Source organism: Nilaparvata lugens, chromosome 10, assembly GCF_014356525.2.
Source record: "Nilaparvata lugens isolate BPH chromosome 10, ASM1435652v1, whole genome shotgun sequence".
Lineage (NCBI taxonomy): Eukaryota > Metazoa > Arthropoda > Insecta > Hemiptera > Delphacidae > Nilaparvata > Nilaparvata lugens.
This window is the reverse complement of record NC_052513.1, coordinates 11176181-11203538: the sequence shown is the minus strand read 5'-3', so window position 1 is coordinate 11203538 and position 27358 is coordinate 11176181. Positions and strand designations below refer to the sequence as shown.

Below are 27358 nucleotides of genomic sequence, written 5' to 3'. Positions count from 1 at the left end.
TTTACTCAATATGCTACTATTAGTGTTCAATAACACTTGAAGAAGTAAAATTGGTTGAGTTTTTTAAATTTTCAATGTTTCTATTTATTTTCAATTTTTGTATAATTTATTAGTATCCTTAAATGTGAACATCTTTGAAAGTGTTTGAGATATTAATGTGCGGTTTTCGCAATCCACTTTCTCTTGGATTTCGGTATCGGAATCATGTATCACATCACCATCATCTCATTCAAAAAAATGAAGTTGGATTCAATAGCGGACAAAAATCTGGACAGTAGAGTAGTTTTTAATTTCGAATTAATCCCCGATGAAACCTACTGTCAAATTATCCTTGTGACGAAATAGCTGCTTCCATAATTTTCACAAACTCTATATAATCAAAAGTTACGGATTTCAAAGATTACAATACAACAGTTCATGAGCGAGTTCTTCAACAACTAGTATCATTTAATACAAATAATAATGAACAACTTTTTCAAATGTGTTCGTAGACAAGGCCCTTCTACGCACAATGTCATCGCTGCACCAAGAGACGTGCACCAAAGACAAGGGTGGCGGGGCGGAAGGTGGGGGAAGCAGTCGGCTGTCGGCACCCGCCTTCTGCTACTGCTTCCCGCTGCTGCAGTCTACTCTGCAGAAGGCCAGCTGCATGCAGTCGGACGACTTCCTGCTGCACATCGGTCTGCAGCTGCTCAGCGAGCATGCAGGCATGCGTCAGTCCAACGCCACGCCCGATCTCACCGATCCGCAGCACTTGCCAAGGCGGCAGATGTTCGATTTGCTCGTCGATATCATCAGTAAGTCATTAGGGCATTTGAATAAAAGCAAGGAATCGCTAGTTCTCAGTAATTTTCAATCAATTCCTAGGATTCGAGTCAGCTGTATAATCTTATTTGTACAGCTAGAACCAATGACTAGTTGCATAGCCACCTCTAATACCACCTCTAGAGGTGGCCATGCTAGTTGCTAATCACTAGATTCTAGTTTTTATTCAATCGACCCAATGGGTCAGTCATTAACTGAGTTTAGTCAGTCATCAGTCTATAAATGCACGACATCTGAACTACCAAACTGATAAACTTAAAATTTTGTTGATTTGTCTTAATCTACCGAGAATGGTTGTAGGCCTATTCTCCTTTTTATTAATCAACAAGCAGTTAATCCGTGCTTTGAACTGGGGAATGTGCTTTGAATTTGTGTTTTAAAATGCAATCTTCTTGTGTCCTGGAAACATAGAATAATTATTTACTATTTTGTCAAAATCACGTGGATAATCTTAATCAGAGTTGAAAATTCTCAGCAAAAAGAAAGAGTTTAATTGGTCTCGAACCCGCAACCGTTGATTAATGAGTCGCGCATGCTACCGATAACGCCTCGCAATCACATGAAAAAAGCTCTGTTTGGGCTTTTATCGTTGCCAATCACAAAATTAATACATTTGTTTAAATTTTTAGATCGAAATTGATTAATAAGAATGAAAATAGGTCTATAACCATCATCGGAGAATCATAATGTAAAATATGAAATTAATCAATTCATTAGTTTATGAGTGATTTTGCGTCAATCCTGTATTTCCTATCCTGTATAAGACAATTCCTTTCTCTATTAATAAGATTCATTTTAATGTTAGTGATTTGAACGAATTTATTCTCATCTACCAGACATAGCCTACATAAGATAAAAGTCTTATGAAATCATCAATTCGCCCAGTGATTTGTCAACTAATTTTCATCTTCAATTATGATTATCAATGTAATTTGTAATTTTTACTCATTCCGGGGCAGGGGTTACACATGCTAGTCTCTTAATGCCATGGCTTCTTTAGGCTCGTCAAGGCTTTGTCAACTCGTTAGTATGAGTATTTGCTTGAGCAATGAAATATATTTATTTGTAGGCAAGACGAGTGGCAGAATACAGCAGCAAGCCAGTGCCACCCTCCTCGATGTAGCCGGCTGTGCTTCGGGTAAGAAGGGCTGCGGCAAAACATCCAGGGATGAAATCGACAGTCTGCTGTCTGCCCTACAGAACCCTTCGCATGTTGTTCGTGACGCAGCTTTGAGGGTATGTGAATATTTATTGAAATAAAGCACTACCAGTATCTTATTTTCCAAGTTTCCAATTGTATTTAAATATTGCTATTAAAATCCTTATAACATAAATTAAGTGCAAGATTCAATAAGAAATACAGGTACAAAGTAGATATAGTTATGGATGAAACAAATTTTTACGCTAATATAAAATACAGTATTTTTATTTTATGTATTATTAATAATTTGTCTTCCTTCCTTTTTTAGGATTTTCTCCTTCCTTTTGACTATAATGCACGCTAGCAGTCAGTTCTACAACGTATTATATCCACTGTATGATTATGCTTGGCCTGCGTGACTTACATACTGGAAACAAACTGCTAGACCTAGAAACTTGAAATTTGGTGTAAACAATCTGTGAAAGCTTCTAAGAAAAAATAACAAATTCTGAGTGTATGTGTAGTTTTGGAGGACAAACTATTAAATTAAAATTTGTGTGAAAGACCACATATTAAAACGGTTTTGTTATCTGTTTTTGTTCATTTTTGTCTACCTGTTTGGAAGTCAAATAGTTTTGCATCAAATTGTTCCAGAAATCAATCAAATAACACAATCGGTGAATTTATTTTTCAGGGCCTTCAAATTATGGTAAATGCATTCCCTTCCAAAAAGGAAGATCCGGAATTGTTCCTGAGGCTAACTCGTCGGTTATGGGTGGCCAGATTTGAAGTTTGTGAAGAAAACAGGTAAGTGTTTCAAACTGAATTAATCCAATAATTTTTTCAAATTGAATTCAACTTTCCTCTTGATGACAGAATTCCTTCCTGTTTATTCTAATATCATCACATCAATATTAATATTACTACCTATAGTGAGATTCGTGTTTTAAAGTCGTAGAAGTGTGTACTTGTCACTTTTCCTTTTCTACCGTCTTATCTAGTAGATAATTTCTCCATAGCCTACAAATACCTGGCAATTTGGTTGGTAAACGGTAGACTATCTGCTTTGTCTTTTGACAGGATAGCAAATCAATGTTAATGAGATGTTCACTTGAAAACGTAAATTTCACTACGCTTATAGATAAAAATTATTCTCATCCAACAATTTACTAATCAAACTCAATTTAATTTAATTTATTTTATTCGTAGATTATACATACAATTTAGGTAAAAACAACAGGAATTCTCCCAAAACTTCTTTAAACCCTCATTTCCTAATTCAGAATAGATAGTCTAGATAATGTATATTATTGAATATATTTATAATTTAGAGGTTTCATTTCGTGAAGTCTGGATATAATACTAGAGAATAAGTAAACAGCTCGTGACTGAGTAGGACATTAACTTGAATGTATAAACGACTAGTCGAATTCAAAATTCCATTTAGAATTAGAAATCTCTAACATTACCGTATACTCTTTTAACTGACGTGCATATATTCAATGGGAATATGAGTGTATAGTTATTGATGGTTTGGTAGGGAGCTGGGCCGGAAAGTATGGGACGAGGCGAGGCTGGACTGCAAGCTGCCTGGCCTGTGCGAGAACCTGCTGGGAGACATCGTGCATCCCGTTGGCTGCATCCAGGAGGCGGGTGCCCTTGCATTGGCCGACCTTCTCGGTCAGCTCAGGCCCGAAATCACCGAAGCCACACTCGAGCTACTGCTCAAAACTTACAAGGAAAAACTAGCGGTATGATGTTTCTTCATTCTCAAAATGTGAATTTTCGTGAAATTTCTTGATCATGAATGTTGCATTTTTTTAAATTTGTTATTTAGCTTTGAAATAAATCAGTAAAACTAACGGATATTTGTTAATCGGCATTAGTCTTCATATTTAACCGACGTACGTGCAACTGGCCCTCAAAGTTGAAAAATATACATTCGTCGAGTTTGAAGCCAAATTTCAAACATTTTGAACGCTCAAAAGTTCAAAAACGTCAAACGAAGGAACAAATCATATCAATCTTATTGGAATTTTCTTTCTCTTTCTAACCCTATCCTCAGAATTAGATTTTGATTGATAGTTTTCTGTTATACTTTGACCTGTCATCTTGCTTTCTTTGACACCTGACGCCATCTATCCAGTAAACTGGGCATGGATGTAGAAGGAGGAATCAAGGAATTATGTTTATTGACGTTTTTAAAAAATATTGAAAAATCGATCCATCTCGAAAACTAAGGTCGATATAAGAAAATTTGACTGGGCATTTTTATTGCAAATTTCATGTAGAATCGATGGTATCTATCATGTGAAATCTATACACTCTGTATATAATGAGGTAATAGTGGTATCAATTCTTTCACGTTGCTTTACTAATTTGAAATTATTTGTTTGGTGCAGATGGTGCCTCCGCGCCTGGACAGCCTGGGCCGCGTGGTGGAACAGCCCGTGGACACGTGGGAGCCCCGCAGCGGCGTGGCGCTGGCCCTCAAGGAGTTGGCGCCCCTGCTCACCCCCCACGCCGTCTCCCACCTCACCACCTTCTTTGTCACCACCGGCCTCGGCGACCGCAGCGCCCAGGTGCGCACCAATATGCTCGCCGCCGCCCTGGCCGCTGTCGATCTACATGGAAAGGTAATCATTCACAACAATATTTATGAGGTTATAACTTCTTTACAGCATATAACTCGCCGCCGCTGTGGCCGCTGTCGATCTACATAGATAGATAGATATAAATATATATTTATTGATAACTGTTACAAGGCGAGCCTATGGTAACATTTACAAAAATTGACAATAAAATTAAATCAAACTTAAAGAGATAAATAATTATTTAACAGTTCTGCATCAGTATAATCAATTACAAATACAGTATCAAAGAAAATAATATAGTATATAGAAAGATGAACACGTTTTCCATTCACAATCAATAGTTAGGAGTGTATTCATTAATGTGTGATTCATTAATGTGTAGTGAAATAAAGATAGGAAAGGGAGAGTTCTGCTACTGACGTCCAGTCATGGACGTGATTGCAGTGATCTCCTTGATAAAAGATTAAAAAATAAATTTGATGTCCAATGTTTTTTTCAAGCCAAGTGCATCAATTAAAGCAGTTGTAGAGTCAGCTAGGGAACAAACTAAAGACTTTGATGAAAATGACTATCTAATTGTACTGGGTGGCTCAAATAATATAAATGAACCTAACTTGAATCATCTTCCTCAAGTAACAGAAAAAATCAAGGAAATTGTGCCACTCAGCAAAAAAACAAACTTAATAATAGTACTATTCCTAATAGGTTTGATAGGCCAGAATTAAATGAAGCAATCAATTCGACAAACAAATCAATCCATAATACAATCAACAGCCTAAAAAATAAGAATTCTAAACAACTGGGGATTTGTTTTCTAAATGAAAGGCTGAAAAGACATAACTTCACTAATCATGGGTTGCATCTAAATCGATCTGGCAAAGTAATCTTTTGTAATAGATTGGCAGAGCTGATTGAAAGCCGTTTGCAATCCTCTGGTTTAAAAACAGTCAAAAAAACAAATAACGATTTTTTAGTAAATTGGCTGAAAACAGTGAAAGGGATATAGCTACAAATGCTAGAGATAGAGTAGCACAAGATGGTAAGGTTTTTAGTATTTATCATCAAAATATTCAGTATCTTCGCAACAAAATTGACAGATTAGAAGTATTTCTTAAACAGGAGGATCCTGACATTGTTATTTTCACAGAGCATGGCTTAAAAATAAAGGAAATAAATCAAGTTAGGATTCCAGGCTATTCACTGAGATCAGAATTTTGTAGAATAGCTCATAGAAGTGGTGGTGTTTGTATATTCACTAGCAATGCTAAACATACCCAAACTTATGAACTGGATTTTGTTAAGAGATTTTCTGTTGAGATGGATTTAGAGGTGACGGGACTAAGGTTAAAAATTGATGATCGATTTGAGGTAGTAGTGTTAGGTATCTATAGGTCACCAAATGGAGACTGGCAAAATTTTGTGAGCTGCTCCATACACTTTTGGAAATTACAACCGCTCGTTTCACAAATGTTATAGTAGTAGGAGATTTCAATACCGATTTTGCCAGACAGGATAAAATGACAGAGGATATTAGAGATATTATTAATATGAATAATTAGAAATTAAGGTCCACGAATATACAAGAGTAACTCGAACTTCACAGACAATTATTGATAATATCCTCACAAATATAGAAGGTTGTAATGTCAGGTTAGGTAGCTCAGATCTATCAGATCATAACTATCAAATTTTAGATGTTAAGTTGCAGGGCCAGAATCCAAGCAGAAAAAAACTTTTGTGAAAGAAATTCAGCAATATGAGCTAGGAAATATAAATTGTTTGAAGCAGGAACTGCTTCAAGAAAATTGGAGTAGTGTTTATAACAGTTGTAACCTAAATTACAAATATAAGCAATTCATGATACTCTAAGATTTCACATTAGTGTATGCTGTCCGATAAAAAAGTCAAAGTAAAAAGTAAATAAACAAAGTAGATGAATGGATAACTGAAGATATCCTTACTCAAAGAAATATTGTAGGGAAGCTTATGAGGAATTTAAATTAGTGAGGGATGTTCCGAGTGAGGTCAAATACAAATGTCTAAAGAAAAACTATGCAAAAGAAGTGAGGAAAGCTAAGTGTAAGAAAACAGCTGAAATATTAACAACTAGTACAATTTTAACTCTGCTGTTTGGGAGGTAATTAATAGAAATAGGAGAGCAGCTCAAAAGGATACAGTTACTAATGTCCCTAGGATAATCGATGAACATGGAAATTATATGGATGATAGTATAGACATTTGTAACTTTTTCAATAAATATTATCAACAGGTTGCATATAATCTCCAAAAGTCACTGAACACTAATACTTATAATACAACTACATTAAATGCTGAGCCAATTGAAAAGGTATTTAAATTTCATCCATTATCAAGAGATGAGTTGTCAAGAATAATAAAAAATTTGAATAACAAAAAAACAGTAGGATTGGATGGGGTCTCAAGCAAAATTTTAAAAGAATGTGAAAATGAATTACTGGACCCTTTATTGCATCTCCTTAATACTTCACTAGAGCAGGGTATTTTCCCTGATGATCTGAAACAAGGTTATTTGAACAAAAACCCAGATTATATTGGTAGGAAATTTTATAACAAGCTACCTCAAATCTTGAAAAGTAATGATGATTTGAAGATTTTCAAAAAACAAATGAAAAAATATTTAGTTGATAAAGCTTTTTATAGTGTACAAGAATTCCTTTCAAACCTAAACTAGGTTGAACTACTTAGTGTTAGAATTATTATGTAATAACATGACTTGTCTTATACTCCATGACTGGAGTCTTTAGGACGTAATCTAAAAAAAAAATTAATCATGAATAGTTTTCCCAAGTAGGAAGTAATGAAGTTCTACTTCCAAGTAGGAAGTTGTAAATATAAATTAATCAGATTCACGTTTAAATGATTAGGGGCGGCTGTTCAATTAAAATCCCAGTGTTTAATGAATAAATAATTAGCTGTACAATGATGTATAAGTTTAAAGGCCGTTTGCACAATGACAGTTTAAACTAAATTTGATTTTAAATTGGATTAAATCTGTTTCAAGTCTCGTTTGTTATAATATGATTCATTTTTGAGTTTAAGCCACCAGCTGATTAAATTCAGTTTAAGCCTTGACAGTGTGAACGGCCCTAAATCCATGATGTGATGTTCTATTGCACTTTAATAATTAGCAATTATACTTTAAAATTGCAATTTAATATGTTGTATGGTATTGACTTCTGGAGATGTTCCTTCCTCGTGGTGACCTTTTCATTTCTTCATTCCAACTGTTTTCTAATTTAAAAATAGATTAAATTAATCAGTTTCTTTTTGGGGGTGACCAGATTCAGAATATAATCTGTTGACATATAATCTAGTTTGAACTGTTTGAGTGCGTTTAGCGCTGAAGCCTTGTGTCTTTCCTGAAGTAGAATATTGGCTTATTGGTGGGTCAATTAATGATTCAATGGTTTCAACTGTAATCATTCATAGGCCTACTGTATCAATCAGATTGACCCAGAATGGGATTTACTCGATTCTTTTCTTATTCAATTTTTATTGGAGCTTATATTAATTAGTTGATGTTATTGTTATTTCACAGGACACAGTCAACAGCTTATTGCCCGTGTTTGAGGAGTTCTTGGACAAAGCACCAGATTCGGGAAGCTACGATGCCATTAGACAATCAGTTGTTATTCTGATGGGATGCCTCGCCAGGCATTTGGATAGGGATGACAAGAAGATAAAGCCAATCATCGGAAAACTTGTAGATGCTCTGGCAACACCCTCGCAACAGGTAACATTATTGTTTATTAAAGTGTACTTTCAGTATTAACGTATCAACAATAATGCACTACAACATGCATTGAGATAGACTTGAAGAATCATGTCTTCGATGATCACTTGTATGTGATGTAATTACATGTTTACTTGTATGTGATTGTATCTAAAAAAAAAATTAATCATGAATAGTTTCCCCAAGTAGGAAGTAATGAAGTTCTACTTCCAAGTAGGAAGTTGTAAATATAAATTAATCAGATTCACGTTTAAATGGTTAGGGGCGGCTGTTCAATTAAAATCCCAGTGTTTAATGAATAAATAATTAGCTGTACAATGATGTATAAGTTTAAAGGCCGTTTGCACTGTGACAGTTTAAACTAAATTTGATTTTAAATTGGATTAAATCTGTTTCAAGTCTCGTTTGTTATAATATGATTCATTTTGAGTTTAAGCCACCAGCTGATTAAATTCAGTTTAAGCCTTGACAGTGTGAACGGCCCTAAATCCATGATGTGATGTTCTATTGCACTTTAATAATTAGCAATTATTACTTTAAAATTGCAATTTAATATGTTGTATGGTATTGACTTCTGGAGATGTTCCTTCCTCGTGGTGACCTTTTCATTTCTTCATTCCAACTGTTTTCTAATTTAAAAATAGATTAAATTAATCAGTTTCTTTTTGGGGGTGACCAGATTCAGAATATAATCTGTTGACATATAATCTAGTTTGAACTGTTTGAGTGCGTTTAGCGCTGAAGCCTTGTGTCTTTCCTGAAGTAGAATATTGGCTTATTGGTGGGTCAATTAATGATTCAATGGTTTCAACTGTAATCATTCATAGGCCTACTGTATCAATCAGATTGACCCAGAATGGGATTTACTCGATTCTTTTCTTATTCAATTTTTATTGGAGCTTATATTAATTAGTTGATGTTATTGTTATTTCACAGGACACAGTCAACAGCTTATTGCCCGTGTTTGAGGAGTTCTTGGACAAAGCACCAGATTCGGGAAGCTACGATGCCATTAGACAATCAGTTGTTATTCTGATGGGATGCCTCGCCAGGCATTTGGATAGGGATGACAAGAAGATAAAGCCAATCATCGGAAAACTTGTAGATGCTCTGGCAACACCCTCGCAACAGGTAACATTATTGTTTATTAAAGTGTACTTTCAGTATTAACGTATCAACAATAATGCACTACAACATGCATTGAGATAGACTTGAAGAATCATGTCTTCGATGATCACTTGTATGTGATGTAATTACATGTTTACTTGTATGTGATTGTATGTAAATAAATAATAAAATGTGGTCATACGAGAGATATACAGTTTTTTTAATTAATTAAATAATTTTAAAAACATTAATATTGAATCGAGTAGCCCTTGAAGATACATAAAAATAAGCCAATTTTTTTTAAAATTATCCTTTACTGAAGTTTATTAACAACAGATATTTTTCTTACAATTAACAGATCTTTCTTTTTGTACTCTTGTTGAGTAATTTTGCGAGGCTTATACGTTTAAAATCAGTTTTTTGTAATTTAATTTTTTCAGATATAACAAACTCATGAATATTCGATTATTAAGACAATTCCATTCTCTTCCAGGTTCAAGAAGCTGTAGCCAATTGTTTACCGCCCCTGGTTCCTGCTATGAAAGAAGACGCTCCAGCGCTTGTGCAAAAATTGCTGAGACAGCTTTTGGAGTCTGAAAACTTTGGTGAACGAAAGGGTGCTGCCTATGGCTTGGCAGGCCTTGTGAAGGGCATGGGAATCCCAGTGTTTAATGAATAAATAATTAGCTGTACAATGATGTATAAGTTTAAAGGCCGTTTGCACTGTGACAGTTTAAACTAAATTTGATTTTAAATTGGATTAAATCTGTTTCAAGTCTCGTTTGTTATAATATGATTCATTTTGAGTTTAAGCCACCAGCTGATTAAATTCAGTTTAAGCCTTGACAGTGTGAACGGCCCTAAATCCATGATGTGATGTGATTGCACTTTAATATGTTGTATGGTATTGACTTCTGGAGATGTTCCTTCCTCGTGGTGACCTTTTCAGTTCTTCATTCCAACTGTTTTCTAATTTAAAATAGATTAAATTAATCAGTTTGTTTTTGGGGGTGACCAGATTCAGAATATAATCTGTTGACATATAATCTAGTTTGAACTGTTTGAGTGCGTTTAGCGCTGAAGCCTTGTGTCTTTCCTGAAGTAGAATATTGGCTTATTGATGGGTCAATCAATAATTAATGATTCAATGGTTTCGACTGTAATCATTCATAGGCCTACTGTATCAATCAGATTGACCCAGAATGGGATTTACTCGATTCTTTTCTTATTCAATTTTATTGGAGCTTATATTAATTAGTTGATGTTATTGTTATTTCACAGGACACAGTCAACAGCTTATTGCCCGTGTTTGAGGAGTTCTTGGACAAAGCACCAGATTCGGGAAGCTACGATGCCATTAGACAATCAGTTGTTATTCTGATGGGATGCCTCGCCAGGCATTTGGATAGGGATGACAAGAAGATAAAGCCAATCATCGGAAAACTTGTAGATGCTCTGGCAACACCCTCGCAACAGGTAACATTATTGTTTATTCAATTCAATTCAATTCAATTTATTAATGTCAACAAAAAATTAATATACAATTCATACTTACAAACATAAAATACAAATTCTTTATAAAATAATGAATATTTACATAAAATATCATATTCTAAATAATATTGTTGCATCCCTCTTTAAGCAAAGCTTGTGATGAGGGATGGTGTATCTCTATAATGTTGGATAGCATAAGATACTAATATACATCGTAATATTAATAACATAATTGAATTTTATAATTTTACATTACAATATCAAGAAAAAAAGAAAAAAGAAAATTCCATTCTCTTATGCTATTTTCATACAAATGTTGCTCTTGTAATCAGTATAGGCCTAATTGAGATTCAACTATATGTTCTACATCAAAGATAAAGATCACCAATATTTAAAAATAAAACAACAAATTCTCTTCTGCTCTGTTATACTAAGTAAGATAGTATTTTAAGAATAGAATTAAGATTTACAAACAGATTTGAGAAATAAATCAAAATTAGTCTTCATTTTGTCTCCCTAATAAGTAGTGTCGAAGATACTGTCTAAAAGTTTTGAAAGTGAAAGAATAATAACAAATTGGTATACATTGGGATGCTCCAGAAACTTCAAGCAACAGACGGTATTAAATTGTACTTTCAGTATTAACGTATCAACAATAATGCACTTTAATATGTTGTATGGTATTGACTTCTGGAGATGTTCGTTCTTCGTGGTGACCTTTTCAGTTCTTCATTCCAACTGTTTTCTAATTTAAAAATAGATTAAATTAATCAGTTTCTTTTTGGGGGTGACCAGATTCAGAATATAATCTGTTGACATATAATCTAGTTTGAACTGTTTGAGTGCGTTTAGCGCTGAAGCCTTGTGTCTTTCCTGAAGTAGAATATTGGCTTATTGATGGGTCAATCAATAATTAATGATTCAATGGTTTCGACTGTAATCATTCATAGGCCTACTGTATCAATCAGATTGACCCAGAATGGGATTTACTCGATTCTTTTCTTATTCAATTTTTATTGGAGCTTATATTAATTAGTTGATGTTATTGTTATTTCACAGGACACAGTCAACAGCTTATTGCCCGTGTTTGAGGAGTTCTTGGACAAAGCACCAGATTCGGGAAGCTACGATGCCATTAGACAATCAGTTGTTATTCTGATGGGATGCCTCGCCAGGCATTTGGATAGGGATGACAAGAAGATAAAGCCAATCATCGGAAAACTTGTAGATGCTCTGGCAACACCCTCGCAACAGGTAACATTATTGTTTATTCAATTCAATTCAATTTATTAATGTCAACAAAAAATTAATATACAATTCATACTTACAAACATAAAATACAAATTCTTTATAAAATAATGAATATTTACATAAAATATCATATTCTAAATAATATTGTTGCATCCCTCTTTAAGCAAAGCTTGTGATGAGGGATGGTGTATCTCTAGAATGTTGGATAGCATAAGATACTAATATACATCGTAATATTAATAACATAATTGAATTTTATAATTTTACATTACAATATCAAGAAAAAAAGAAAAAAGAAAATTCCATTCTCTTATGCTATTTTCATACAAATGTTGCTCTTGTAATCAGTATAGGCCTAATTGAGATTCAACTATATGTTCTACATCAAAGATAAAGATCACCAATATTTAAAAATAAAACAACAAATTCTCTTCTGCTCTGTTATACTAAGTAAGATATGTATTTTAAGAATAGAATTAAGATTTACAAACAGATTTGAGAAATAAATCAAAATTAGTCTTCATTTTGTCTCCCTAATAAGTAGTGTCGAAGATACTGTCTAAAAGTTTTGAAAGTGAAAGAATAATAACAAATTGGTATACATTGGGATGCTCCAGAAACTTCAAGCAACAGACGGTATTAAATTGTACTTTCAGTATTAACGTATCAACAATAATGCACTACAACATGCATTGAGATAGACTTGAAGAATCATGTCTTCGATGATCACTTGTATGTGATGTAATTACATGTTTACTTGTACATTAATTTACTTGTATGTGATTGTATGTAAATAAATAATAAAATGTGGTCATACGAGAGATATATCGTTTTTTTTCAATTAATTAAATAATTTTAAAAACATGAATATTGAATCGAGTAGCCCTTGAAGATACGTAAAAATAAGCCAATTTTTTTTTAAATTATCCTTTACTGAAGTTTATTAACAACAGATCTTTTTTCTTACAATCAACAGATCTTTCTTTTTGTACTCTTGTTGAGTAATTTTGCGAGGCTTATACGTTTAAAATCAGTTTTTTGTAATTTAATTTTTTCAGATATAACATACTCATGAATATTCGATTATTAAGACAATTCCATTCTCTTCCAGGTTCAAGAAGCTGTAGCCAATTGTTTACCGCCCCTGGTTCCTGCTATGAAAGAAGACGCTCCAGCGCTTGTGCAAAAATTGCTGAGACAGCTTTTGGAGTCTGAGAACTTTGGTGAACGAAAGGGTGCTGCCTATGGCTTGGCAGGCCTTGTGAAGGGCATGGGAATTCTGGTGCTCAAGCAGTTGGATATCATGAGCACTTTGACCAATGCCATCCAGGATAAGAAGAACTATCGTCGGCGAGAAGGTCACTCAATTAATAGATTACTTGAACAAAATTGATTAAATATGCATATTGTAGCAAATGTTTGACAAACAATATGTTTGAACAGTTTAAGCAAATTTTATTATGCTTGTACATACTGTTTGCCATTTGTTGCTATGACAGCAAATATTTTAGAACGTTTGTCGCTTGAGTTTTTCAACTCTTTCCCATTGTTGTACTTCACACTGAAACTTTTCCTTTCCATATATTTTTTCTTAAATATGATTAGCCTATCTGAAATCTTTTTTCACCAATGTTACAACAATAGTCTTTTTCATGTCAACAATTTCATTTTTTAAATATTCTTACTATCTCATGTTTTTCCATTTAGGATTGAATTTTGATTTTTTATGGAGTGAGATAATCAACTTGAAACTTCAAGTTCACCTTTTAAATTTACAGTCAAGTTTCAATGGAAAGAAAATAGTTTGACACTGAAGATGACACCATAGATAATGAAACATGTATGATATTTTTAGATAACATTCTGTGTTTTATTATAGTTTTGTCATTTTTTTCAAGAATGGACGTGTATATATGTTGAAACTTTACCGCTTTAAAGGATGAAATTCATTTCATCTAGATCTCACTAGATTAAGAATCAACTTCAGTACGTCCAGTTTGCAGTTCGTCAAATTCGTGTTACTTCATGAAGTTCAATGGACACTGTATCTTATATATAATTTTAAAATTATCACATAATACCAGTCAGTATATTGCTATTTAAAAGCAAATATTTATAACTCTAACCGAAGCTTTACACTTTGAGCACTTTGGGCACTAATGTAGCACATCAGAACTTTACAGTATTCTTTATTAAAATGGTCCATGAAATTTGAAAACTTATTATTTTTAAAACAAACATATAGTTTTGTGAATAAATCAAAATGATTGATAATTAATTCAACGATAAATGTTCAACTTTTTTGTGAATAAATAAAATTTGTTGATTGTAAATAATTCATTCAATTTTCAACGATAGTGCAGATAACGTATGTCAATTTGTGATGTACATAGTCGCTCAAGATTATTGACGCATAATAGACACTGCAGCTCATTACTGATGTTTTAAGTAAGTACAGTTCTATATTGTACAGTAATATTGAGCGTCTAGGAACCGCTCAAATAAATTGAAATATGTTGCTCAATTTCAGGAGCGCTGTTCGCGTTTGAAATGCTGTGCAACATGTTGGGGCGACTGTTCGAGCCGTACATAGTGCACGTGCTGCCTCACCTGTTGCTGTGCTTCGGCGATGGCAGCCAGTATGTGCGTGTGGCCACCGACGCATGCGCACGGGTCGTCATGAGCAAGCTGTCTGCTCATGGAGTCAAACTGGTGCTGCCTTCACTGCTCGCTGCTCTAGAGGAGGACTCCTGGCGCACCAAGACTGGTATGCTTTAATTATTTGTCAACATTCATTATTTTCCATCGTTTGTTTTAATTATTTTTCAACATTTAGAATAAAATAGGATAGCTTTATTGATCAACAAATACAGAGTGGCCCATAAGTCAGTTGACCAATATGCATTCAATGAAATGATACACATCAAATTGGAATACATGTATATTATTATTGTAGTTAGAATGATGTATTTGAGATAATTTAAACCAATAAGTGAAGAATATTCTTAGTTTTAAATCCTCAAGATATAAGATTGCTGTAAGCTGAGTGGTTTGGCTTGTAACTACAACTGACCTTGAAAATTGCAAGCGCCAACTGACTTATGGGCTACTCTATATATAACATATACATGGAACTTGTCAAGTAGGTCAGGTACAAAGGAAAGGAAACATTTATATTCTTTTCCATCTGTTGTTTTAATTATTTTTTAACGTTTACTTTTCTTCATCCGTTATTTTAATTATTTGTCAACATTTATTCTTCTCAATCGATTGTTTTAATCATCTTACAACGTTTAATCCTTTTTCATCAGTTTTTTTTTAATTTGTTATCGATTACACTTTTTTATCCGTTGTTTCAATTCAATTCATATTTATTTCCTCTACAAAACTAAACAAGTACAAAGTTTTTAATAACATGTACCTTAACCTTGTATGATTACTCTTTTACTATCACAAACAAGTAACAACGTAGGTTGGCCACTAACGGTAGAACATGCATGACACACAGTCGTCTTACATTGCTGTGGCATCACAGCTGCTGTGATTACAAAAGTGAGACGCTTCGAGCAAAATAATTTGAGATTACGTTACTGTATCTGCATTTTTTGTTCTTTGCTGCTCTATTTGTGGTTAAATTATTTTTCTATCATTATAATTTGGCATTTTCCACTGATCTATTTATTGTTAATGATTGTTTATTTTATGTTAGAAGCCTCTCGCTGATGATAAACATGTGTATGTGCATGATGAACATTCTACCGTTAGTGGCCTGTCTAAGGCATAAGAGGTGGAAATGATGTGAAAATCATTTGTTTGCCAGTAGGAGTAATATAATATTTTTATCCATCGATCTGCCTAATTATTAAACAATAAAAAATGTATATATATACATAAAAATAGATAAGTCACAACTTGTATTTAGGGGAAAGATATATCAATCTATGAAACGATTAAACAATATTAAATAGTTTCATTTCTTTGTCTGTAAACTTATAATTTCAATTGTTTTCTTCTAGAAGACACTTTAGATACAAGTAGATATTTGGATAATGAATTAAACGTGAATCATTTCTACAAAATATGAAGTAATCCAGAGCTGCTTAACCTATTCCTGCTTTCTAGCACTCTTTTAAATGAACTTTTTTGAACTCAATTATTGAAACAATAGTAATGTTACTTGCACACATCGTTTTTCATAGTCCATTCCAATTTTTCAACTCATTTGTTTAGGTTCTGTGGAGTTGCTAGGAGCAATGGCGTATTGTGCGCCCAAACAACTGTCCTCCTGCTTACCGAGCATTGTTCCCAAACTTATAGAAGTACTAAGCGACTCACACGTCAGAGTGCAGAAGGCTGGAGCTCAAGCTCTCAAACTTATCGGCTCAGTCATCAGGAATCCCGAAATTCAAGGTGAGCTACTGAATTTTCACATTCTATATTTTGAAATTACAATTTACAGTTCGAAATAAATTACTATATTCTAATTTCCGATTCATAGCGATATTTTCTAATTTTTAATTGAAAATTGTGTGTACTTTACAATGACTAAAGGTGCAAACAGAACGAGTAGGTGGCGGTTCAACTGTCGGTTTCAATCGATGTCACTAATGAAATCCAGCTGGCTATGATGAAAACATTTTGGATTTGATCGTGCTGAAACTGGACAGTGACCTAACTGTTTTGTTCTCATGCTTCACAGTGTGTTTGTGTTACATGAAGCAACCTAACGATCGCAACCTAAACTCAATGTTTAACTTCAACTTGACCGTTCTGTTCGTACCCTTAATATCAATAAGAAGTATTCAAAGGTCCATGAATATTATAATGATAGTTCACTTTAGTTTTCTTACAATTGTTCCATTAGGAACATCAATAAAGATTCACAGACCAACAAACCTGTACAGACCTTTAATACATTGATTATTCAATTTTTAGTACAGTATTCAAACATCAATCAGTTCAGTACTAGAAATTAATAATTTAGTCATAGTTTTAATTTTCATATATGCAACCATAATATTAATGAAGCTGAATTCTGAATCAAGTTGTTCTGCTGCTCTAGAAACCTAACTGGAAACAAATTGTTCTAATTGTGTAACATCTTTGCAACTTATTTGTTTAATAAGTAAATAAATAATTAAAAAATATATATATTTAATTAAATAATTATATTATCTATAATATAAAAAAGGAATGATTCCGCTTATACACGTACGGGATAGGAAATTTACGAATGACGCATCATCACGTCTGAACTACTGGACTGATTAACTTGAAATTTTGCATATAGATTCTCATTTCACCGAGGATGGTTATAAGCCTCTTTTAAATTCTTCAAGATTCCAGTAGGTCAAGTTTTCAGTTTGTCAAGTATTTAATTAGACTCTTGCGGAGCACGGGTTACCTGCTAGTTTATAAATAATGTAATAAATGAATGAATTGATTTGAAATTATTATATTTGCAATATTTTAATATTATATTTATCATTGGACAATAAATTGAATTGAATTCTTATTCTCAGTTGAAAAGTCGCTTTATTGTTTGTTTGTGTTTGTAGCGATTGTGCCAGTGCTGCTAGAGGCACTGCAAGACCCGTCGCACAAGACAGCCACCTGTCTGCAGACGCTGCTGGACACTCAGTTTGTGCACTTCATAGACGCGCCGTCGCTGGCCCTCATCATGCCAGTGGTGCAGCGCGCCTTCATGGACCGCTCCACCGAGACCAGGAAGATGGCCGCCCAGATCATCGGCAACATGTACTCGCTCACCGACCAAAAGGACCTCACGCCCTATCTGCCCACCATCATTCCGGGCCTCAAGACCTCGTTGCTCGATCCTGTGCCCGAGGTCAGTGAAAGTCGACAATAGGTAGCACACCAGATGACACCTGGTTTTTTTCCCAAATAGCAGTCGGGGTCATCTCGTCGTGAGCTATCTATCTTCTTTATCATAATGATTACATTAGATGCGTTTATGTGCTTGGCCACGCATGACCAAGCTGGCAGATGAGAAACAACATCTGGAAAGAGCAATAGGATTACACACACTATTCAAGCGTGCACTTGGTAGTCGAGTTCAGTGTAAGCGGCTGCATGAAAGTCACAACGTTCATGCAAGTTCAATGGCACTTTCCAGATTTTGTTTTGTTTTCGGCTCGTGCATGTTTCTCGTGCTTTTGCACATTCAATGTGATCACTCCCTAAGTTTTCTTGAAAAATTTGTTGAATTTGAAAGATCCAATTATTGGTATAACGTTATAAATCATAAAATTACATCTGGAGGGATTTTGTATTATACATTTCAATGGTGACGATAGGAAGATATAATTGATTAGAAACGGAAATTCCTTAAAGTTTCCGAAATTTGCCTAGTTTCAAAAGAATTTTAACTTAGTACTCATTGAAGGTGAACGTTGTATTTGATCTCATTTTAGCAGCAAAAAATGATTTTCCTGTATCGATGACTGGTTTGGTGGAAACTGGAAGAGGAACTGGAAATCGAGGGACATTCTATAGAAAGCTCCTCGGTTAGAAGGTGATCTTTTTTTATTTGAGGTTTTAAATACTCCATAACTGTAGCACAGAAAACTCAGTTGAAATAAGATTGAATGCTGACAGCTATAACTTTTTTTATTTGTCTCCACGAATGTAAAAGTTGATTTTTCGTTTTGAACTCGCAGCAGGCAGCAGGCACTCAGGTTTCCTTGCTGGCTGTGCCAACAAGTAATAGTTATTTTTTTCTATTGTAAAATACTGATTCAAATGTATTGCCAATTTAAAAATTACTGTCAATTTTATTATGTATTTTTTGTTTTGGCAAATAAATTATTATTTTATTATAAATTAAAGTGAATCTCACAATAGTAAATACCAGCTACTGTAATTATTGCTTTTTGGTCAGAGGTATTTTGCTATAAAGTTGATTATTGTGAAGTATACAAATGACGAAAGCATGGTGATTATGAAATAATGCCTTTTAATCACTTGAGAAATATCTGAATACTTAACTTGAATGTAATATAAGTATGCTTTATCATGTATGATTTTCTATCCAATTTTGTGTACTTTTAAAATGTATATATTATGACTTGCCTAATGCTCTAGTTGTAGCTTGATGGTTAATGAAATGAATGTTGATTGTGGTGGTGGACAGGTGCGTAGCGTGTCGGCGCGTGCCCTGGGCGCCATGGTGCGAGGCATGGGAGAGACGAGCTTCGAGGACCTGCTGCCCTGGCTGATGCACACACTCACATCGGAGGCCAGCTCCGTCGACCGGTCGGGCGCCGCCCAGGGGCTCAGCGAGGTGGTCGGTGGTCTCGGAGTCGATAAACTACATAAACTTATGCCTGGTAAGTTGTTCAACAACTTCAATAATTTTAAAATCTTGAAAGTATAACCTATAAGGGTGTGCGCATAGTGAAGAGGAAAAAGGTAGTGGGAAGAAGTCTCAATATAATGGAGTTCCCCATTAGGCATTTTGAGGAGGGAAGCCGCGCTACTTTAACACGCGGTTTTCATTCTCCCTTAGAGCTAGTTATTGGAGCCCCGCGCGATTGACCGTTTGAAACATAAACTCGGTTGTTTTCGGCCTTTTTTGAAGCTCTAGAAAAGAAGGAAAGCCGCTCGTGAGAGTAGCACGGCTTCCCTCCTCAAAATGCCTTATGGGGGATTCCATTAAATAGAGAACTCTCCCCTCTTGACTATGCGTGCACCCTAAGATTGGTCACACGTGATAGATAGATATCTCTCTTGATCCATGAGAAGATGCATGAGATCACGTCAAAAAAAAAAAAAAAATAGAAAACCTAAACACATAATAGAGTCCAAGTCAATAAGTTAGTGAATGATATGATTAATTCAAAAATTTGGTATGTCTATATGTTTTCAGCGGTTATAGAGCATTGCAGGTCCATGCTGTATGCTGAAAAAATGATATAAGGGTTTAAGCAGAGCTACTGTCATGCAGCGTTCCGATCCTACTCATGTCAGCTATTTTTGTGGGGTGGTGAGGACAGATCCCATGACGGACATGTATTTGGATGAACCATTCTAGGCAATTTTCATCCGTCATCAAATCGGAACTCTATATGACAGTTGTGTATCCCCAGCTTTACTCATATTAACAAATATTGACATATTATCATATTAAATGAATTGTTTCAAAAATTACTAGTCCGTCACCTCACAACAGTGATTCTGTTAAAATATATTTTGAGTTGTTACTTGTTTGGGGCGCATTGACGGTTTTCTTCAACAACATCCTATTAATTACCAACTTGAAGTGGATTTCACCAGGAACTAAAAGCTCCGTTAGAGGTAGCGTAAATTTCAGTTAGCCAGTAACTGACAAAATCTGATTACACCATGCGCTGTTAGAGCTACTTTAGACTAACTTTTTTCATTTATTGCCAATTTAGACTATTCAAGACATATTACACACTCTTTAATAACTCTCTAATAATTTGTCGTTAAAGAATTAATTAACAAATCGTTACCTTAACTAAACATTGAAGAATTTATGGCGAATTCCAGAGCCTTACTAACTCAATTTGTCCTTTTCGTTGCTCCAAATTGAATTTTAGTTTTATGATTCAGCAAGTTATCAGTCCTGTTCATTGTTTGTTTTAATTGTTTAGAGATAATAGCGACGGCCGAGCGGTCAGACATAGCGCCGCACGTGAAGGACGGCTACATAATGATGTTCATCTACATGCCGGTGGTGTTCACGACCGAGTTCACGCCCTACATCGGCCACATCATCATCCCGATCCTGAAGGCACTGGCCGACGAGAACGAGTACGTGCGAGACACCGCCCTGAAGGCGGGCCAGCGCATAGTCAACCTGTACGCCGACTCAGCCATCATGCTGCTGCTGCCCGAACTGGAGAAGGGTCTGTTCGACGACAACTGGCGAATTCGCTACAGCTCAGTGCAGCTGCTCGGTGACCTGTTGTATAGGATATCGGGCGTGTCGGGCAAAATGAGCACCGAAACTGCCAACGAGGATGACAACTTCGGAACCGAACAATCGCATAAGGTCAGCTGTAAATTATTGAACAAAATAGATTTTGATTCCTTAAATTGATATTTTAGCTGTTTTTAATATTTTCTACTCCAATAATGAACACTGTAATTTACATTGGATATTGTAAATACCAGCTACTGTAATTATTGCTTTTTGGTCAGAGGTATTTTGCTATAAAGTTGATTATTGTGAAGTATACAAATGACGAAAGCATGGTGATTATGAAATAATGCCTTTTAATCACTTGAGAAATATCTGAATACTTGACTTGAATGTAATATAAGTATGCTTTATCATGTATGATTTTCTATCCAATTTTGTGTACTTTTAAAATGTATATATTATGACTTGCCTAATGCTCTAGTTGTAGCTTGATGGTTAATGAAATGAATGTTGATTGTGGTGGTGGACAGGTGCGTAGCGTGTCGGCGCGTGCCCTGGGCGCCATGGTGCGAGGCATGGGAGAGACGAGCTTCGAGGACCTGCTGCCCTGGTTGATGCACACACTCACATCGGAGGCCAGCTCCGTCGACCGGTCGGGCGCCGCCCAGGGGCTCAGCGAGGTGGTCGGTGGTCTCGGAGTCGATAAACTACATAAACTTATGCCTGGTAAGTTGTTCAACAACTTCAATAATTTTAAAATCTTGAAAGTATAACCTATAAGGGTGCGCGCATAGTGAAGAGGAAAAAGGTAGTGGGAAGAAGTCTCAATATAATGGAGTTCCCCATTAGGCATTTTGAGGAGGGAAGCCGCGCCACTTTAACACGCGGTTTTCATTCTCCCTTAGAGCTAGTTATTGGAGCCCCGCGCGATTGACCGTTTGAAACATAAACTCGGTTGTTTTCACGCGCCGGCCTTTTTTGAAGCTCTAGAAAAGAAGGAAAGCCGCTCGTGAGAGTAGCACGGCTTCCCTCCTCAAAATGCCTTATGGGGGATTCCATTAAATAGAGAACTCTCCCCTCTTGACTATGCGTGCACCCTAAGATTGGTCACACGTGATAGATAGATATTTTTTGATGCATGAGATCACGTCAAAAAAAAAAAAAAAAAAAAATAGAAAACCTAAACACATAATAGAGTCCAAGTCAATAAGTTAGTGAATGATATGATTAATTCAAAAAGTTGGTATGTCTATATGTTTTCAGCGGTTATAGAGCATTGCAGGTCCATGCTGTATGCTGAAAAACTGATATAAGGGTTTAAGCAGAGCTACTGTAATGCAGCGTTCCGATCCTACTCATGTCAGCTATTTTTGTGGGGTCCCATGACGGACATGTGTTGGATGCACCATTCTAGGCAATTTTCATCCGTCATCAAATCGGAACTCTATATGACAGTTGTGTATCCCCAGCTTTACTCATATTAACAAATATTGACATATTATCATATTAAATGAATTGTTTCAAAAATGACTAGTCCGTCACCTCACAACAGTGATTCTGTTAAAATATATGTTGAGTTGTTTGTTTGGGGCGCATTGACGGTTTTTCTTGAACAACATCCTATTACCAACTTGAAGTGGATTTCACCAGGAACTAAAAGCTCCGTTAGAGGTAGCGTACATTTCAGTTAGCCAGTAACTGACAAAATCTGATTACACCATGCGCTGTTAGAGCTACTTTAGACTAACTTTTTTCATTTATTGCCAATTTAGACTATTCAAGACATATTACACACTCTTTAATAACTCTCTAATAATTTGTCGTTAAAGAATTAATTAACAAATCTTTACCTTAACTAAACATTGAAGAATTTATGGCGAATTCCAGAGCCTTACTAACTCAATTTGTCCTTTTCGTTGCTCCAAATTGAATTTTAGTTTTATGATTCAGCAAGTTATCAGTCATGTTCATTGTTTGTTTTAATTGTTTAGAGATAATAGCGACGGCCGAGCGGTCAGACATAGCGCCGCACGTGAAGGACGGCTACATAATGATGTTCATCTACATGCCGGTGGTGTTCACGACCGAGTTCACGCCCTACATCGGCCACATCATCATCCCGATCCTGAAGGCACTGGCCGACGAGAACGAGTACGTGCGAGACACCGCCCTGAAGGCGGGCCAGCGCATAGTCAACCTGTACGCCGACTCAGCCATCATGCTGCTGCTGCCCGAACTGGAGAAGGGTCTGTTCGACGACAACTGGCGAATTCGCTACAGCTCAGTGCAGCTGCTCGGTGACCTGTTGTATAGGATATCGGGCGTGTCGGGCAAAATGAGCACCGAAACTGCCAACGAGGATGACAACTTCGGAACCGAACAATCGCATAAGGTGAGCTGTAAATTATTGAACAAAATAGGTTTTGATTCCTTAAATTGATATTTTAGCTGTTTTTAATATTTTCTACTCCAATAATGAACACTGTAATTTACATTGGATATGAGAGAATAATATTGGACATGTTGTCGTATTGAAAAACTCAGGTTCTGATTATTGAACTTAATTGACACCACCTCTTCTAAATTTCTTGACAAAATAGTAGTCCTTACATGGGGATCATTGTTTGCAACAGAGTGATAAAAATATTAGTTCGCCTAAATTTACTATTCAAGTGATTTTTATATTACTGTCTTGCTGTCATTAAATAAATTATTACTATCTTATAGGTTTAGTGCTATCACTGTTGCTTTATCAAATTTGCTATTTCAGTGATGAGTGATGACCTGTATGAGCTCTAAAGCTCAACTTATGTGAGAATTATAGTAGCACTGCAATTATCAATACTTTTTCGATCCATCTCTAAACTTTTATACGAACGTGACAACTTTTGTCATATCTTCATTCAATACTATCAATTTTTGAAAAATAACTCCACCTATCATTTTATTTTATTGTATTACTGGACTATTGTGGCATATTCTGATGGGGAAACTTTAATATTGTAATTTGAGATACTGAACAAAATATTTAGTCATTTTGTAATCATTCATTTTTTTAAATCATAGTCAACTTTTTTATTGAAAGTTGTTTTTGGGATGATAATATTATCAATCATAAATGTTTTCTCTTTCAAAAAATGAAATGTATTTAATAAATCAATGGCTCTGACAGTTTTTAAAATAAAATTTGCATGTGATTTCAGCAAAATATTTACGCGGTTGGACATTGAACTTGCCCGTTAGAATTGTTGTGGTTCATCACATGATTTACGCTGGCAGACAATGTCCTCCTCCGTTAACAAACATGATACTGCAGTATCACTCTTATTATTTTTATGATATTATAATGCTATTTTTCACAATACAATATTTATTCGTTTTGTTTCTGGTGAAATGTCGTACGTAATATCTTTTAATAATTATTATGTAATAGATCTTTATGTAAATTTGAAGAGGAATTGACTTTGATGAATTCGGAATGCCTGTGGTACCTACCTTTCATTTGAACTCGTACATGATTGAATAAATGATGATTTGATGTTTAGGCTATCATCACTGCGCTGGGCGCTGACCGACGTAACAGGGTTTTGGCCGGCCTGTACATGGGCCGGTCTGACGTGTCGCTGATGGTGCGTCAGGCGGCACTCCACGTGTGGAAGGTGGTGGTCACCAACACCCCCCGCACCCTGCGCGAAATACTGCCCACTCTCTTCAGTCTGCTGCTCGGCTGTCTCGCTTCCACCAGCTACGATAAACGACAGGTCAGTGCACATCTCTTTACTCCATCATGAAAGTTTTGTGTTTTTTTTTTAAAGATTTATTCTACTTTTTTTTATTTGATAATTGAAGATTCGTCTTCCATGCTTCAACTGTAATAATTGATGAATTAGAGTTTTCATTTATTTTACACTATTTGCAAGTTTAAATTTATTCATTGTACCTATGATTCAGAAGCAATATTGTCAACCGGTTTACAAAATTGTATTCATTATCTTTCTTTCTGAACTCCAAATAATGAAAATCCCTCTTTCAAGTTCTTTTAATATTCGATTTGTAGATATATTTTTAACTATCCTGTTATATTTGAAAATGTATTTTTGGTGTTTTGTTATCCAATACAGTAGTAATCGTTGACTAGATGTTTTCTTATTAATTAATATAGATCATCATAATTGGAAGCAATTTACTATCCATTTTCTTTTATTAGAGAAGTTTTTAAAGTCTACAAAAAAGACTAGAAACTTATCGTTCAAGATTATGTTATTCAACTTTCAGTAATTCGAAGGAAAAATAATTGTAGTGTGTATTTCGTTGTAATTTTTTCATATTTTGAAGTCTGAGAGTGCACCAATATAACACTAAATACTATTGCACCAATAGTAACTGTAGTTGTGCGTTCGAGGACTTGAGTGCACTTTCTCGCCATTAGGAGAACAGTCGTCAATTGACAATTTAGTTGAGGGAGGAAGAGTAACTCATCCAATTCGATAAAATCGTTCAAAAAAAAACTTATAGTTATTATTATAATGGAAAAAATTGTTTATTGTTAGACTCAGTGTCAGGCTCTTGTTCAAATAAATTAGTTTAAATATTAATTAGTAATAAATTGTTTCATTCATTTATTAATTTGTTAAAAAGATGCAGAGTGGTAATTAGTGCTATTTCAAGTAAACATCATAAGTTGGTGTTTCCAACTCATTAGATGGTGAACCATCTCATTAGATGGTTCAGTCACTTGTAAAAGCCAGGTCCCTAAAAGGCCGCTGCAATTTCAAGTTTTTTCTCCTGACTGAATCATATTTAAAATATTTTATTAGTCAGTAGTACAAAATCGCGCCGTAACAAGCGCTGGAGCCTGAAGGTAGTTTATTTATTTATTTAGTTATTCTGAATTACACAACTTACAGAAAAGTACCACAGGCTTATAAGCCCAAAACGGTTCCAATTCTAATTTTTACAACAGTCCAAATGTAGCTAGGTCATGTGTCACTGTAACATTCTTCAATTACACACTCAATTTACAATTCAAAGCACACAAAAATCATTTTTAAATTGCAAAAATACTTCTAAATTGAATTAAATCAATTACAAATATTCAGAAAACTTCAAACTTTGAATAAACTATAAAATTTAATTTTAAATTTATAAAATATAATTTGTTAATTGATGTTGAACTTTTTTGAAAAATATGTTATGTGTGGTTGCAGGTGGCAGCCCGCACACTGGGCGACCTGGTGCGTAAGCTGGGCGAACGCATCCTGCCCGAGATCATCCCCATCCTGGAGGGCGGACTGGAGTCGGAGCACGCCGACCAACGACAGGGTGTCTGCATCGGGCTGTCGGAGATCATGGCGTCGACCAGCCGCGACATGGTGCTCACCTTTGTCAACAGCCTTGTGCCCACTGTCAGCCGGGCCCTCTGCGATCCGCTGCCTGAGGTGCGACAAGCCGCCGCTAAGACATTCGACAGCCTGCATACCACCGGTCAGTATTCTCAACATAGTTATCCAATTCAATCATTTACACTCACAAGATACAATTCAAATTCATTTATTTCCCATACAAATTACACACAAATCAATAAAATGAATATTCTCAATTACAATATGGCACTACCGGCAAAGAACAACTTGTGCGCAGTGAGTTCGAACAACAAGGTATGGTGAACATGTCAATAGAAAAAGAAAAATAAAGCTTATTGTAAACAACTAAAATAAATAAAATCACGGAATACCAGGTTGCATTCCAATTATTACAAGCAATAAGTGAAGAAAGACAGAAAGAATAGGAAGCTAGGACAAATAATTTTGAAGTTTTATAACAAACTAGCAGGTAACCCGTGCTTCGCAAGGGTCTTTCTTAAAACTTAACGTAATGAAATCTAGAAGAATTCAAAATAGGCCTATAAGAATCCTCGGTTGATTAAGAATTGATATGCTGCATTTCAAGTAAATCAGTATGACCACCTTTCAATTAAAAAAAGAAGTTGGATTCAAAATGGCGGAAAAAATTTGGGTGTGACGGAAAACCTGTTTTTATCATTCGAAAAGGATCCCCAATCATACCTATCTTCTAATTTCCCTTTTAAGAGAAATCTTCTGCTGCTTCCATACAAACTGGAAGCATGACAAATAATTGAAAACTTGATCAAATCTTGAAGAATTTAAAATTGGTCTATAACCACCCTCGGTTAAGCAAGAATCTATATGCAAAATTTCAAGTTAATCAGTCCAGTAGTTCTGACGTGATAATGCGTCAAACATAAT

At 35.1% G+C, this 27358-nt stretch overlaps 1 protein-coding gene across 1 annotated transcript in view; it reads left to right on the top strand.

The window, feature by feature from the left end:
- Positions 1-27358, top strand: part of LOC111064570 (eIF-2-alpha kinase activator GCN1) — a 113648-nt gene that overhangs the window by 48620 nt on the left and 37670 nt on the right. Inside the window, exons 22-35 of the mRNA XM_039436620.1 lie at positions 492-797; positions 1895-2061; positions 2661-2773; positions 3507-3717; positions 4369-4602; positions 8138-8332; positions 13296-13542; positions 14715-14951; positions 16415-16594; positions 17743-18032; positions 19338-19533; positions 20821-21221; positions 24638-24853; positions 26300-26576. Of these exons, the coding sequence (XP_039292554.1) occupies positions 492-797; positions 1895-2061; positions 2661-2773; positions 3507-3717; positions 4369-4602; positions 8138-8332; positions 13296-13542; positions 14715-14951; positions 16415-16594; positions 17743-18032; positions 19338-19533; positions 20821-21221; positions 24638-24853; positions 26300-26576 (3270 nt within the window). The remainder of the gene's footprint in view (positions 1-491; positions 798-1894; positions 2062-2660; positions 2774-3506; positions 3718-4368; positions 4603-8137; positions 8333-13295; positions 13543-14714; positions 14952-16414; positions 16595-17742; positions 18033-19337; positions 19534-20820; positions 21222-24637; positions 24854-26299; positions 26577-27358) is intronic.